The 17,001-nt window shown below is 46.6% G+C and overlaps 1 protein-coding gene across 1 annotated transcript in view; it reads left to right on the plus strand.

The window, feature by feature from the left end:
- LOC115206415 (dynein assembly factor 5, axonemal) overlaps nucleotides 1–17,001 on the plus strand; it is an 88,844-nt gene that overhangs the window by 53,300 nt on the left and 18,543 nt on the right. The window contains exons 9-10 of the mRNA XM_029773372.1: nucleotides 1,653–1,800; nucleotides 13,347–13,497. Of these exons, the coding sequence (XP_029629232.1) occupies nucleotides 1,653–1,800; nucleotides 13,347–13,497 (299 nt within the window). The remainder of the gene's footprint in view (nucleotides 1–1,652; nucleotides 1,801–13,346; nucleotides 13,498–17,001) is intronic.

A 17,001-nucleotide genomic window follows, 5' to 3' on the forward strand; every position in this document is an offset into this window, starting at 1 on the left:
AGTATGTAGTGAATGATAGCAGCAGAATAATTCAGTTTGAGGCTTCTGGCAAGTCAGCAACATAACCTGCCATTATCCAGCTACACACAGAAAGCTTGTCATTAGAGCCCAGTTATCTTAGTGACTAGGGTAAATCCCCCCCACTCCCTGTCTGTCTGTCTGTCTGTCTGTCTGTCTGTCTGTCTGTCTGTCTGTCTCTCTTTGTCTCCGTCTCTCTCTCTCACCACACACTTGCACTCCAGACCTATACACTTAGAAAAAAGGGTTCTTCGGCTGTCCCCATGTAGAACCCTCTGGAATTGTTTCTGCATGGAACCCAAAACGGAACCCTTTTAGGTTTGTCTGTATAATTCTAATAATAGAGAAGTTATTTTTGTACTTTAGAGTTTTATAGTTGTACTGTTGTTCATGCTTAATCAGGACCAATTGATTTACACAGATATCTTTCAGATGATAGTAACAGGATGTACTGAAAAGGTATTTGAGGTTTTTGCTCTGATTGTATGGGAACATCAACAGCTGAAGTATGTCCTCTAGTCCCCTAAGCCTCCAGTCATAACTGACCAGTCCATTCTAAGCTTACGGTCAGACCCCCCCCTCCTCCTCCTCCTCCTTGCATCAAGGCCACTTTGAACCTCAGTCTCTGTGTGGTTCTTTTTAAAATACTCCCTGCAAAGCCCCTCGCCATTCCGGGGTTAACCTTTCACCTTTCTGGCCACTATGCCAAAGCATTCTGGGAATATGGGCCTGGGAGCCAATGGAAAGACATGCTATAATCTCTCATCTATTTGTCAATGTTTGAGATCTGAGAATATCCCATTCTCTTAGTCATAGTCTGGTCTCACCTTCTGACTGCTGTTTGTCAGACATAAACTTTGTCCTCCCATTTCCTCTTCACACTGGCATTGCTCCTCTTTTCCATACGTGTGTGTGGGTCCCTGAGTTCGCGTGTGTGTTTGACCGTGAATGTCCCTGCGTTTTTGTGCGTGTCTCTGCGTGCACGTGTGTGAGTGTGTTCCTTCACTGTCTCTGGTCTGGCACCCTCTGGCCCTGTAAAAATAAATCTCCTCTGCCAGGTGAGATGAGCAGGGCAGGACACTGTGGTCAATTGGCTGTGTACTAGGGATCATTTTAATGGAATCCAGCCTAGCTGACCCTCTCATTTCAGCAGTGAGTTAGTGTGAAGAGGCCTTGAGATGCCTGCTCTGCTCTGGCACCTTCACCCTGTTTGTGGCACCGTTTTGATTCGCACATTCCTGCTGCTTGACATCTTTGCATTTTGTGTTCTCTCTCTCTCTCTCTCTCTCTCTCTCTCTCTCTCTCTCTGCTTCTCGGGGGAAGTCTGTTCTACTGGCCAGCCGCTGCCCTCATTATCACAGGATAGCCTCTGTCTTGTCTCTACAGCGTGTCATACACTCAGACAGACACTTGGTTAGTGTGTGTAAGCTGGGAATACTTTCACTGTGAATTTCCCATCCAGTGACTGACCCAGTCTGGTAACACGACACACACAAAAGCTCCTTTAACTCATGTCTCATTTCCTTGTTGCTGTGTGTCACAGTCTGGTCAGTCCTTGGAACTTTCCCTGTCTGACTGAGCAGTGGTCAGTAGTACTAATAATAGGACTTCTATTCTGTTGCGTGTGTGTTCAGGCCCAGTCATTGGAGAGTTCCTGCCCTTGCTAATGCCCCTTCTGCAGAACTGTCTGGACCCAGAGAGAGACCCTGAGATGAGACTACACATCTTCACCATGCTGTCCAAACTGCTGCTGGACGCTACACACACACTGGACTCCCAGGGGTGAGTTCTGAATGGACACACACACACAATCAGCCGGTCCCATTTGAATCCCTACCCCTCCCCCTTGGCCCCAACCCTTCAAAGTTTGCATATCTGTAAGGTTGAAGCAATATTGGGCTTAAATACCTCTCCAGGCATGCTAACATGGGGGGGTCCAAAGGGAGGGTTAGGGAGTGATTTGGGACCGCTGCCACACAAACTGACGCAAGGACACGTGCATGCTCATGCACGTAAATTCACATACTGTACACACACATGCATGCACATACACACACAAACCTGTGTCCACCACAGAGACAAAATAAATGCATGATAAACACCAAGCTCCTACAGCTAAGTCGCAGAGTGAAAACAGGAAGTACCTCTGGTGTCCCGACATACCACTATATGGGTAAAGGAGAGGTGAAAGTTCAGTAATGGTCTTAAACACACACATTCAGACACACACAGTTAAAGCCAGGCTGGACCGGTATAGCCCAGGTTGACTTTCCACAGGCTCGTTAGTGCAGGCTGACCTAAACCTGTCACGTTTGTTTTCATTTCTCCAAACTGCCCTGAACGTTATGTGTTTCTCCCCAGACGTTATTAGCAGATTTAGCACAGCTCATGTTTTTCCAACTTCCCCTCATTAACTGTAGAATTAGCAGCCCAGCGACACGGGACCCTCGTCAACAGAAGTAGTTGTCAATGATGTATTATGTACAGCATGTCTATGGTAGCTGTCCCATCTCAGGCTCTGCAGCCTGCAGTGGGTCTGTTTATTCTCTATGAGGCTTGGGCTATATAGAGTCTATGGCTACTATAGGAGATTGGTCATAATAGGAAAAACCATGGGTGTAATTTCCACTAGTAATGGAGGGGACATGCACCCCCACCCCTACTTTGGACTGTTTATATTTCTCATTACAAGGCTGAATTTATTAATTCATAGAAGCATAGCCCAAATGCGTTGAAATGAGCTTTACATGGCCTAAATTGTCGTCATCCCCCGTCTCACTAATTTGGATGGAATCTACCACCACAGACATCTTGTTACATCTGGGACCTACCAACATGAAACATACCTAGCAATGTGCCTCTAATGGGGGGGAGGGGTGGATTTTGGGTTGATCTATCTGTCCTCAGTGAGTTAGTAACGCCAGGCCTCATCACCACCCCAGAGTAATCTTTCAACACTGTTAAGAAGGATGGAGCGTTGAGACTAACTGATTGATTCATTGGATTGATTGAACCGACGAATGAATGACAGAATTAAACTTGTATTGCCCTGAAGAGGATTTAATTTACACATCATGAGCCACATTGTAAACAGACACATGCAACTAAATCACCTGTGGGGAGGCTACCTGTCACCCACGCATTCCACATTACATTCATTCAAATCCAGACCAGGATATTAGCAGACAATAACATGAAAGACTCATCATGGGGTCCCTGAATATCTCTGTTATCTCCCCCTCTCCAAGCCATTTCCACATAGTCCGTCTCTCTTCCCCTCCAGCGCCTCTCTAATCTAGGGGAATGCATTAAGTTAAGCCGGGGCCGTGTGGTCTGTGGTCTCTGCTGTGGCTCCTGCGGTCGGAGCAACAGTTGTCCCCGTCACTCAGTGGGGTAAGTCGTCAGCGTGGTCCCCAAGGGTCGACCGTGACTGCCTTGGGTGCAGCGCGTGTCACCGTGGATGTGTACGTAATGTCTAGGGTCATGTCGAGGTCAATCTGGGTAGTTTATATTGATAGTTTGTAGTTATTATGGGTAGTTATTATGGTGTGGAACCCTTTTAGTCAAACTGGCCAAAGGAGTTGGTAGAAGCAGACTGACACCCAGGCTAGAAGTCAGACATTAAGACATTAGAATTGTGAACTCCAAGCTCCAGATGTGAGTGCTAGGCCTACATCCAGCTCATAAAGGTATGAAGTCAACAGCCAACTCTCTCTTCCTCTCACAGGCCACCTATGCTGTTTAGTGTTGACTTGTGCTTTTAACCCAGGGCACCTTGGTAGTTAAGTCATCATAGGACGATTAGTAGAGTGATTATACAGAATAACTCCTTTCATCTAAGGGCACCATGTCTTATTGCTTTGGATGTTGGGAGAAGTTTATACTATGAAGAATTCATATTGACATATAGGGTTGGAAGCATGAGTTTTTACTCACCAACGTGATGTGTGGTCAAAGACGTATTAGTAAGTTAGTTGTAGTCACGATCTGGTTACCTATAAGTACAAAAATAGTTGTTTTTGGTTATTACATATTTATTAACTTAATTCTGGATATCTTCTCATCTACCCACAATGCACTATTTCTCAACGGCATTTGGAGGATCTACTCGGTGCTACAGAGTTTATATTCCAGCTCGGTTAGCCACTAGCCATGCTACCCACTAGATAACACTGCAACAAAGTCAGTGAAGAGCAGGCTGCATGGCAGCACATGTCCCATGCAGCAATGCTCTTCACTGACATGGGGCACGTGTCCCATGCAGCAATGCTCTTCACTGACATGGGGCACGTGTCCCATGCAGCAATGCTCTTCACTGACATGGGGCACGTGTCCCGTGCAGCAATGCTCTTCACTGACATGGGGCACATGTCCCATGCAGCAATGCTCTTCACTGACATGGGGCACGTGTCCCATGCAGCAATGCTCTTCACTGACATGGGGCACGTGTCCCATGCAGCAATGCTCTTCACTGACATGGGGCACGTGTCCCGTGCAGCAATGCTCTTCACTGACATGGGGCACGTGTCCCATGCAGCAATGCTCTTCACTGACATGGGGCACATGTCCCGTGCAGCAATGCTCTTCACTGACATGTGTCCCATGCAGCAATGCTCTTCACTGACATGGGGCACGTGTCCCGTGCAGCAATGCCCTTCACTGACATGGGGCACGTGTCCCGTGCAGCAATGCTCTTCACTGACATGGGGCACATGTCCCGTGCAGCAATGCTCTTCACTGACATGTGTCCCATGCAGCAATGCTCTTCACTGACATGGGGCACGTGTCCCATGCAGCAATGCTCTTCACTGACATGGGGCACATGCAGCAATGCTCTTCACTGACATGGGGCACATGCAGCAATGCTCTTCACTGACATGGGGCTCGTGTCCCGTGCAGCAATGCTCTTCACTGACATGGGGCACGTGTCCCGTGCAGCAATGCTCTTCACTGACATGGGGCACGTGTCCCATGCAGCAATGCTCTTCACTGACATGGGGCACATGTCCCATGCAGCAATGCTCTTCACTGACATGGGGCACGTGTCCCATGCAGCAATGCTCTTCACTGACATGGGGCACATGTCCCATGCAGCAATGCCCTTCACTGACATGGGGCACGTGTCCCGTGCAGCAATGCCCTTCACTGACATGGGGCACGTGTCCCGTGCAGCAATGCTCTTCACTGACATGGGGCACGTGTCCCATGCAGCAATGCTCTTCACTGACATGGGGCACGTGTCCCATGCAGCAATGCTCTTCACTGACATGGGCACGTGTCCCATGCAGCAATGCTCTTCACTGACATGGGGCACGTGTCCCATGCAGCAATGCTCTTCACTGACATGGGGCACGTGTCCCATGCAGCAATGCTCTTCACTGACAAGGGGCACGTGTCCCATGCAGCAATGCTCTTCACTGACATGGGGCACATGTCCCATGCAGCAATGCTCTTCACTGACATGGGGCACGTGTCCCATGCAGCAATGCTCTTCACTGACAAGGGGCACGTGTCCCATGCAGCAATGCTCTTCACTGACAAGGGGCACGTGTCCCATGCAGCAATGCTCTTCACTGACAAGGGGCACGTGTCCCATGCAGCAATGCTCTTCACTGACATGGGGCACGTGTCCCATGCAGCAATGCTCTTCACTGACAAGGGATACGTGTCCCATGCAGCAATGCTCTTCACTGACATGGGGCACGTGTCCCATGCAGCAATGCTCTTCACTGACATGGGGCACGTGTCCCATGCAGCAATGCTCTTCACTGACATGGGCACGTGTCCCATGCAGCAATGCTCTTCACTGACATGGGGCACGTGTCCCATGCAGCAATGCTCTTCACTGACATGGGCACGTGTCCCATGCAGCAATGCTCTTCACTGACATGGGGCACGTGTCCCATGCAGCAATGCTCTTCACTGACAAGGGGCACGTGTCCCATGCAGCAATGCTCTTCACTGACATGGGGCACGTGTCCCATGCAGCAATGCTCTTCACTGACATGGGCACGTGTCCCGTGCAGCAATGCTCTTCACTGACATGGGGCACGTGTCCCATGCAGCAATGCTCTTCACTGACATGGGGCACATGTCCCGTGCAGCAATGCTCTTCACTGACATGTGTCCCATGCAGCAATGCTCTTCACTGACATGGGGCACGTGTCCCATGCAGCAATGCTCTTCACTGACATGGGGCACATGCAGCAATGCTCTTCACTGACATGGGGCACATGTCCCGTGCAGCAATGCTCTTCACTGACATGGGGCACATGTCCCATGCAGCAATGCTCTTCACTGACATGGGGCACATGTCCCATGCAGCAATGCTCTTCACTGACATGGGGCACATGTCCCATGCAGCAATGCCCTTCACTGACATGGGGCACGTGTCCCATGCAGCAATGCCCTTCACTGACATGGGGCACGTGTCCCGTGCAGCAATGCTCTTCACTGACATGGGGCACGTGTCCCATGCAGCAATGCTCTTCACTGACATGGGGCACGTGTCCCATGCAGCAATGCTCTTCACTGACATGGGCACGTGTCCCATGCAGCAATGCTCTTCACTGACATGGGGCACGTGTCCCATGCAGCAATGCTCTTCACTGACATGGGCACGTGTCCCATGCAGCAATGCTCTTCACTGACAAGGGGCACGTGTCCCATGCAGCAATGCTCTTCACTGACATGGGGCTCGTGTCCCGTGCAGCAATGCCCTTCACTGACATGGGGCTCGTGTCCCGTGCAGCAATGCTCTTCACTGACATGGGGCACGTGTCCCATGCAGCAATGCTCTTCACTGACATGGGGCACATGTCCCGTGCAGCAATGCTCTTCACTGACATGGGGCACATGCAGCAATGCTCTTCACTGACATGGGGCACATGTCCCGTGCAGCAATGCTCTTCACTGACATGGGGCACGTGTCCCATGCAGCAATGCTCTTCACTGACATGGGGTACATGCAGCAATGCTCTTCACTGACATGTGTCCCATGCAGCAATGCTCTTCACTGACATGGGGCACGTGTCCCATGCAGCAATGCTCTTCACTGACATGGGGTACATGCAGCAATGCTCTTCACTGACATGGGGCACATGTCCCGTGCAGCAATGCTCTTCACTGACATGGGGCACGTGTCCCATGCAGCAATGCTCTTCACTGACATGGGCACGTGTCCCATGCAGCAATGCTCTTCACTGACATGGGGCACGTGTCCCATGCAGCAATGCTCTTCACTGACATGGGCACGTGTCCCGTGCAGCAATGCTCTTCACTGACATGGGGCACGTGTCCCATGCAGCAATGCTCTTCACTGACATGGGGCACATGCAGCAATGCTCTTCACTGACATGGGGCACATGTCCCGTGCAGCAATGCTCTTCACTGACATGGGGCACGTGTCCCGTGCAGCAATGCTCTTCACTGACATGGGGCACGTGCAGTCGTGCTCTTCACTGACTTTGTGGCAGTGTTATCTAGTGGGAACTCGTTAGCATGGCAGGCTTCTTGCCGGTGAGCTCATAACGAAAGGGAAAATCATACCTGCTTGCTCTAATTGTGTAGTACCTCGTCTGTTCTCCATTTTGTTTTGTCAACTTTTCGGCATGTTCCCTGGGCTGTAGCCTACGGGAGTTTTGTAACTATTTTCACCTTGGCTTAGTGCTACTGTACTAGCTAACAGACATCTGGAATCTATGTATTTTGGATTGCTCTGACTCTCCCTCGGCCCAGCGATGCGCCCGCCACCCCCTTGCTTTGGTAGCTAACTCAGCCTGCACGCTTTTAAAAGTTTTACCATCGGATGGGCCCCAGCCATCAATCTGGAAGTCTTCTCTCTCTTTGCTTTTAATCTGAGGTTATGTTTTGGTTGTGTTCTAGCTGGTTAGGCTCTAGCTTACCGACCATAACCGTGGTGGTTGGGTAGGCTAATAGCTAATTGGCTAAATAGCTAACGTTAGCTGGCTGGCTAAGATAACTGCATATAGCTAGCTAACATTATTTGATAACTGGTTAGATGGTGTTATGTATTTCCAAAAATGTCATTGACTTTAATGTAAGCTAGGTGTTGATAGTAACTCGCTGACTCATTCGATGATAACATAACGTTAGCAGGCTGGCAGGGCTAACGTTAGCTGTCTGGCAGGGCTAACGTTAGCAGGCTGGCAGGGCTAACGTTAGTTGGCTAGCAACCTTGCAAGTTTATTTGTAGCAAATTCATAAAGTATTTGCTTGTAAATTGGCTTAAAATTAAATTGAAACCAGTAGTCATCAGTGCAAACAATTTGGTGTAATTTGAAGTTATTTCTGTTGGAGGTTACATTATAGTGAATGGGCTGGCTTGCCTGGTCCTCCATATTACATCACACCCAGTAAAACATTTTCCGAAAATGACTTCGGCGTTCTTTGGAATTCTGCTGGGTTTGATGTAATAAATAGAAAAATGAGCTGTAACTTTACATTGGGACTTTTAATGCGTATACTAATACAAATCCATTTGTTATATGTGGTTACTACCTGCCATTTTTAAGTAATACCTTCCCGCACAGTCTCTCCCATGTAGAATGTTTGTAGTGCAGCACACCCACACAGACACAAACTCCCATCTCATCAAGGCGACAATGATAATGATGCACAGTATCTCTCTATAATACACTCTTTGTTCCTGTAACAAAATGACATAATAACATGTCGGCAGCAGAACAAAGAGAAAGGAAAAGGGAAGAGAGAGAGAGTATCCTCAAACATATGCCTTAGTTCCACTGACACATAATGGCTTTGTTTCATGTGGATCTGTGGGCTGCTATTAAAGGTTAAGGTAGAACAGAAGTAGAGAGGTGGGCTGCTAGTGAAGGTTAAAGTAGAACAGAAGTAGAGAGGTGGGCTGCTAGTGAAGGTTAAGGTAGAACAGAAGTAGAGAGGTGGGCTGCTATTGAAGGTTAAAGTAGAACAGAAGTAGAGAGGTGGGCTGCTAGTGAAGGTTAAGGTAGAACAGAAGTAGAGAGGTGGGCTGCTAGTGAAGGTTAAGGTAGAACAGAAGTAGAGAGGTGGGCTGCTAGTGAAGGTTAAGGTAGAACAGAAGTAGAGAGGTGGGCTGCTATTGAAGGTTAAGGTAGAACAGAAGTAGAGAGGTGGGCTGCTAGTGAAGGTTAAGGTAGAACAGAAGTAGAGAGGTGGGCTGCTAGTGAAGGTTAAGGTAGAACAGAAGTAGAGAGGTGGGCTGCTATTGAAGGTTAAGGTAGAACAGAAGTAGAGAGGTGGGCTGCTAGTGAAGGTTAAGGTAGAACAGAAGTAGAGAGGTGGGCTGCTAGTGAAGGTTAAGGTAGAACAGAAGTAGAGAGGTGGGCTGCTAGTGAAGGTTAAGGTAGAACAGAAGTAGAGAGGTGGGCTGCTAGTGAAGGTTAAGGTAGAACAGAAGTAGAGAGGTGGGCTGCTAGTGAAGGTTAAGGTAGAACAGAAGTAGAGAGGTGGGCTGCTATTGAAGGTTAAGGTAGAACAGAAGTAGAGAGGTGGGCTGCTAGTGAAGGTTAAGGTAGAACAGAAGTAGAGAGGTGGGCTGCTAGTGAAGGTTAAGGTAGAACAGAAGTAGAGAGGTGGGCTGCTAGTGAAGGTTAAGGTAGAACAGAAGTAGAGAGGTGGGCTGCTAGTGAAGGTTAAGGTAGAACAGAAGTAGAGAGGTGGGCTGCTAGTGAAGGTTAAGGTAGAACAGAAGTAGAGAGGTGGGCTGCTAGTGAAGGTTAAGGTAGAACAGAAGTAGAGAGGTGGGCTGCTAGTGAAGGTTAAGGTAGAACAGAAGTAGAGAGGTGGGCTGCTAGTGAAGGTTAAGGTAGAACAGAAGTAGAGAGGTGGGCTGCTAGTGAAGGTTAAGGTAGAACAGAAGTAGAGAGGTGGGCTGCTAGTGAAGGTTAAGGTAGAACAGAAGTAGAGAGGTGGGCTGCTAGTGAAGGTTAAGGTAGAACAGAAGTAGAGAGGTGGGCTGCTAGTGAAGGTTAAAGTAGAACAGAAGTAGAGAGGTGGGCTGCTAGGAGAGGTTAAGGTAGAACAGAAGTAGAGAGGTGGGCTGCTAGTGAAGGTTAAGGTAGAACAGAAGTAGAGAGGTGGGCTGCTATTGAAGGTTAAGGTAGAACAGAAGTAGAGAGGTGGGCTGCTATTGAAGGTTAAGGTAGAACAGAAGTAGAGAGGTGGGCTGCTAGTGAAGGTTAAAGTAGAACAGAAGTAGAGAGGTGGGCTGCTAGTAGAGGTTAAGGTAGAACAGAAGTAGAGAGGTGGGCTGCTAGTGAAGGTTAAGGTAGAACAGAAGTAGAGAGGTGGGCTGCTAGTGAAGGTTAAGGTAGAACAGAAGTAGAGAGGTGGGCTGCTAGTGAAGGTTAAGGTAGAACAGAAGTAGAGAGGTGGGCTGCTAGTGAAGGTTAAGGTAGAACAGAAGTAGAGAGGTGGGCTGCTATTGAAGGTTAAGGTAGAACAGAAGTAGAGAGGTGGGCTGCTAGTGAAGGTTAAGGTAGAACAGAAGTAGAGAGGTGGGCTGCTAGTGAAGGTTAAGGTAGAACAGAAGTAGAGAGGTGGGCTGCTAGTGAAGGTTAAGGTAGAACAGAAGTAGAGAGGTGGGCTGCTAGTGAAGGTTAAGATGAAATACAAGTAGAAAGGAATGTGTTATGGGAGAAAGAATACACCCCACACTGTGAAAATGGCAGATAAAATCAAAGTTCTTCTTCAGAAAGAGGTGTGTGTTGTTGGCAAGGAAGGTCTGTAATTGCTGTCTGAGATTTACAGCATAGAGCTAGGCAGTGTAGAGACCCGACAGGCTGGCATTTTGTGTGTGTGTGTGGCGCACATGGGGATGTGTGAAACTTACTCCTCAGCCAGAAGTGTCCCCACTTGCGCTGCCAAATAGCTAGCTATTCACGTGGCGTGATTGGTAAGACACTTCAGGAGGGTGGTCATGTGTGCTTGCAAAAAAGCAGAGGTCCTGTGTTCGGGCCTCGGTATGAGCCGAATCAGGAGGAAGCGGCCCTCGATAAGCAAGCAGCGTGATGTCCTTTACATGTGCGTTACTTGCTGGGAGTAGCACTTGTCTTGAGTCAGACTGTGTAGATGTGTGTTGGGTACCAAACTGACAATCATATCTTATTGTGTGCATGCCTGCGAGCGCCGTGCGCACTATTGATGGGGTTGGTCAATGCGATGTGGAAAGAGGACTGTCCATGTCCTACCATTACTCTTCATGGCATCCTTTCCATCCACTTCCATATAGGACAGAGAGAGCAGGGAGAATAGAACACATGAAGGCCACTGACTGGCTGCTGGCTGCATTAGTGGGAGATGGGCTCCCCCAACTGGCGAATAGATGGTACAGCCCGCTCCAACATGTCATACAGGGTCACTCAGAACAGAAGTATAATGGGGGTGTATATAGGGATTATAGAGACTGCTGCCAGATTTTGCACTTACAAATACCACATGTCAGTGTTGGGGAGAAATGGGGTGCCGGACTCATAAATTAACTTTGTGTGTGGGGGGGGGGGGCGGACAGGCAGGCAGAGGGAGTGACAGGCAGGCAGAGGGAGTGACTGTCAGTATGATTGAATTAGCAGGAAAGTAGAGAGTGAGTGAGAGAAGAGGAGAAACAAAGGACATCCAGATGGTCCTCTTCTCTTCATCCTCTGTTCCCTCTCTTTCTGTTCCTCTAGTCTTAGTATCCACAGACCGGCTGGCTGTGGGAAACATGGCCGTAGATACAGCTGTTTGTCACTGTGTAGCGCTCAGTAATCTCCAGTAGCCTGGTAGCTCTATATTACTGTGTGTTTTCACATCGCATCACGTCATAGGACTAGGAGGCTACTTCCCAGTCTGCTCATCCCGACTCTGATGACGTTGCCTATTTGTACACTGACTGTATCATTCATCACCGTATCCTTAGATTATATTAGGTATTCCTAGACTTTTCTGTGAAGTTTTTAGGAATTTCATAGTGAATTATTTGATAATAGACTGGGGACTTGACAATTTCTTTATTTTCCGAAGAAAATAATGTATTTTTCCTTATGATTAGAGAATTTCTTGGGAGTGTGGGAACTAGTGTCATTCTACTAGAGCCTTCAAACTCATCTCTGGGCCTGGATGCCAGTTCCACTGTGTTTTCATTGTTCCCCTCTAACCAGGGACTGATTTAGACCTGGGACACCTGGGGAGTGTAATTCATTATCAGGTAGAACAGAACACCAGCAGGCTCTGGACCTCGTAGGGTAAGAGTTGAATAGCCCAGTACTAGAGAGCAGATTTTCTTGGGTATTTCTCAGTGAATTATTGGAGAACTACTTTGGAGTGTGGGGACTGGGGAGTAGAGACGGCTTCAGAACATCTACTTCTATACAAGACGTGTACTAATGTAGGAATCAGTCCATTGGAACAGCTGACAGACTTCTTTAATGCTCCCTCCATCTCTCTCTCTCTCCCTTTCTCTCTCTCTCTTCCCCTCCCCCACGCCTCTCTCTCTTCCCATCTCTCACATTTCAAATGTTATTATGTCTATATACAGTGTTGTAATGATGTGCAAATAGTTAAAGTACAAAAGGGAAAATAAATCAACATAAATATGGGTTGTATTTACAGTGGTGCTTCTTCACCAGTGAAGAACAAACACCATTGTAAATACAACCCATATTTATGTTGATTTATTTTCTTGTGGCAACAAATCACAAATCTTGCTGCTGAGATGGCACATGCTGGTATTTCACCCAATAGATATGGGAGTTTATCAAATTTGGTTTTGTTTTCGAATTCTTTGTGGGTCTGTGTAATCTGAGGGAAATATGTGTCTCTAATATGGTCATACATTTGGCAGGAGGTTAGGAAGTGCAGCTCAGTTTCCAACTAATTTTGTGGGCAGTGTGCACATAGCCTGTCTTTTCTTGAGAGCCAGGTCTGCCTTTCTCAATAGCAAGGCTATGCTCACTGAGTCTGTACATAGTCAAAGCTTTCCTTAAGTTTGGGTCAGTCACAGTGGTCAGGTATTCTGCCACTGTGTACTCTCTGTTCAGGGACAAATAGCATTCTAGTTTACTCTGTTTTTTTGTCAATTCTTTCCATTGTGTCGAGTAATTATCTTTTTGTTTTCTCGTGATTTGGTTGGGTCTAATTGTGTTGCTGTCCTGGGGCTTTATGGGGTGTATTTGTGGTGGTGAACAGAGCCCCAGGACCAGCTTTCTTAGGGGACTCTTCTACAGGTTAATTTCTCTGTAGGTGATGGCTTTGTTATGGAAGGTTTGGGAATCACTTCCTTTTAAGTGGTTGTAGAATTGAACGTCTCTCTCTCTTTCTCTCTCTAGGAGGTTCTGTGAGCACCTGGATGTGTTTCTGTTGGAGTTGCTGCTACCTAACCTGGTGTGGAAGGCAGGTCGTACTGCTGCAGCTATCCGTACCTCAGCTCTCAGCTGTCTGCTAGCCCTGCTGCAAGGGGGAGCCATCCCGCCCAGCCAGGTAAACACACACACACACACACACACACACACACACACACACAGGTACCTGCACAAGTGAACACATACATAGAAGCAGAGCTGCCATATCTGTCGGCGCCATTTTACTAGCCTGGTGTATAAACTCTGAGCTTAGGCTAAAAAAGATGTTAGCATTGTCAGAAATGCTACAACAAGGTAGCACATCATTGGTTCTTAATGGACAAAATTTGCACATGAAAACGATAAATTATAAATGTAATCAAAACTGTTGCTCATACAACTTTATTCAGTCTGAAAGGTGGCAAGTCTGATGGTCAATTTATGGATGCTGTAGGCTCATTCTTATTCGATGCCTAGATATTGAGCTAGGTCGGGGAAAGAGAGAGCAATTTTTTCCTTAATGTTAATGACCCTGTTAAAAATCCGGTATGGGGTTCTCGGTAATGGCATGACGACTCATGATGAGAGGCCTCCAATCAAGTTTATTTGCAAAGGTTCATCAACATCGGTGTCATATTGGTTTAGATATGATGGTAGGGTGCTTTGAATTTAATCAAACCATACTAATAATTATATATATATATATATATAAAAAAAATCATTAAAATCATTCAATTACTTTGTCTTAAGAAAGATGATAATATATTATCAAGCTTATCCACAATTTCTCTTCCCTGCAAGATGTTTGGTTGATCATTGTGGACATTGACAATATCAGATATTTTTTTTTAAATACACAATGAACTATACATTTTACTAATATTTTTGTATCACAACGCAGAAGTGTAATATGTCTCCAGTTTTGTATTATACAGTGCCTTTGGAAAGTATTCAGACCCCTTAACTTTTTCCACATTTTGTTACATTACAGCCTTATTAAAAAATGGATTACATAAATAAAAATCCTCAGCAGACTACACACAATACCCCATAATGACAAACCGAAAACGGGTTTTAACAAATGTATTAAAAATAAAAAACAGATACCTTATTTACATAAGTATTCAGACCCTTTACTATGAGTCTCAAAATTGATCTCAGGTGCATCCTGTTCCCATTGATCATCCTTGAGATGTTTCTACAACTTGATTGGAATCCACCTGTGGTAAATTCAATTGATTGGACATGATTTGGAAAGGCACAAACCTGTCTATATAAGGTCCCACAGTTGACAGTGCATGTCAGAGCAAAAACCAAGCCATGAGGTGAAAGGAATTGTCCGTATCAAATTATATTGGTCACATACACATGGTTAGCAGATGTTAATGCGGGTGTAGAGAAATGCTTGTGCTTCTAGTTCCGACAGTGCAGTAATATCTAACAATTCCACAACAACTACCTAATACACACAAATCTAAAGGGATGGAATAAGCATATGTACATATAAATATATGGATGAGCGATGACCGAGCAACATAGGCAAGATGCAATAGATGGTATAAAATACAGTATATACATATGAGATGAGTAATGTAAGATATGTAAACTATTTATTTAAAGTGACTAGTGATCCATTTATTAAAGTGGCCAATGATTCGAGTCTGTATGTAGGCAGCAGCCTCTCTGTGCTAGTGATGGCTGTTTAACAGTCTGATGGCCTTGAGATAGAAGCTGTTTTTCAGTCTTTCTGTCCCAGCTTTGACGCACCTGTACAGACCTCGCCTTCTGGATGATAGCGGGGTGAACAGGCAGTGACTCGGGTGGTTGTTAACCTTGATGATATTTTTGGCCTTCCTGTGACATCGGGTGCTGTAGGTGTCCTGGAGGGCAGGTAGTTTGCCCCTAGTGATGCGTTGTGCGAACCACACCATCCTCTGGAGAGCCTTGCGGTTGACGGCAGAGCAGTTGCCGTACCAGGCGGTGATACAGCCCGACAAGATGCTCTCAATTGTGCATCTGTAAAAGTTTGTGAGGGTTTTAGAAGGCCAGCATCCTGGAGTCGCCTCTTCACTGTTGACGTTGAGACTGGTGTTTTGCGGGTACTATTTAATGAAGCTGCCAGTTGAGGACTTGTGAGCCGTCTGTTTCTCAGTTGTGCACCGAGGCCTCCCACTCTTCTTTCTATTCTGGTTAGAGCCAGTTTGCGCTGCTCTGTGAAGGGAGTAGTACACAGTGTTGTACTAGATCTTCAGTTTCTTCGCAATTTCTCTCATGGAATAGCCTTCATTTCTCAGAACAAGTATAGACTGACGAGTTTCAGAAGAAAGTTCTTTGTTTCTGGCCAATTTGAGCCTGTAATCGAAACCCACAAATGCTGATGCTCCAGATACTCAACTAGTCTAAAGAAGGCCAGTTTTATTGCTTCTTTAAATCAGGACAACAGTTATCAGCTGTGCTAACATAATTGCAAAAGGGTTTTGTAATGATCAATTAGCCTTTTAAAATTATAAACTTGGATTAGCTAACACAACGTGCCATTGGAACACAGGAGTGATGGTTGCTGATAATGGGTCTCTGTACACCTATGTAGATATTCCATTAAAAATCTGCAGTTTCCAGCTACAATAGTTATTTACAACATTATCAATGTCTACACTGTATTTCTGATCAATTTGATGTTATTTTAATGGACAAAAAAGGTGTTTTTCTTTATAAAACAAGGACATTTCTAAGTGACCCCAAACTTTTGAACGGTAGTGTAAGTGAGTGCTACGGGGTGAGAAAGACAATCTAAGACAGGATTGTTATGAGGCACAGATCTGGGGAAGGGTACCAAAATATTTCTGCAGCATTGAAGGTCTCCAAGAACACAGTGGTCTCCATCATTCTTAAATGGAAGAAGTTAGGAACCACCAAGACTCTTCCAAGAGCTGGCCAAACTGACCTATCAGGGAAGAAGGACCTTGGTCAGGGAGGTGACCAAGAACCTGGTGGTCACTTTAGCTCTAGTGTTCCTCTGTGGAGATGGGAGAACCTTCCATGAGGACAACGATCTCTGCAGCGCTCTACCAATCAGGCCTTTATGGTAGAGTGGACAGACGGAAGCCACTCCTCAGTAAAAGGCACATGACAGCCTGCTTGGAGTTGCCAAAAGGCACCTAAAGGACTCTCAGACCATGAGAAACAAGATTATCTGGTCTGATGAAATCAAGATTGAACTCTTTGGCCTGAATGCCAAGCGTCACGTCTGGAGGAAACCTTGCACCATCTGTACGGTGAAGCGTGGTGGCAGCATCATGCTGTTGGGATGTTTTTCAGCAGCAGACAGTGGGAGACTAGTCAGGAACGAGGCAAAGATGAACGGACCAAAGTACAGAGAGATCCTTGAATGAAACCTGCTCCAGAGAGCTCAGACTTGGGCGAAGGTTCACCTTCCAACAGGACAACGACCCTAAGCACACAGCCAAGACAACGCAGGAGTGGCTTCGGGACAAGTCTCTGAATGTCCTTAAGTGGCCTAGCCAGATCCCAGACTTGAACCCGATCGAACATCTCTGGAGAGACCTGAAAATAGTTGTGCAGCAACGCGCCCCATTTAACCTGACAGAGCTTGAGAGGATCTGCAGAGAAGAATGGGAGAAAC

The sequence above is a fragment of the Salmo trutta genome, chromosome 1 (assembly GCF_901001165.1).
Source record: "Salmo trutta chromosome 1, fSalTru1.1, whole genome shotgun sequence".
NCBI classification, from domain to species: Eukaryota; Metazoa; Chordata; class Actinopteri; order Salmoniformes; family Salmonidae; genus Salmo; species Salmo trutta.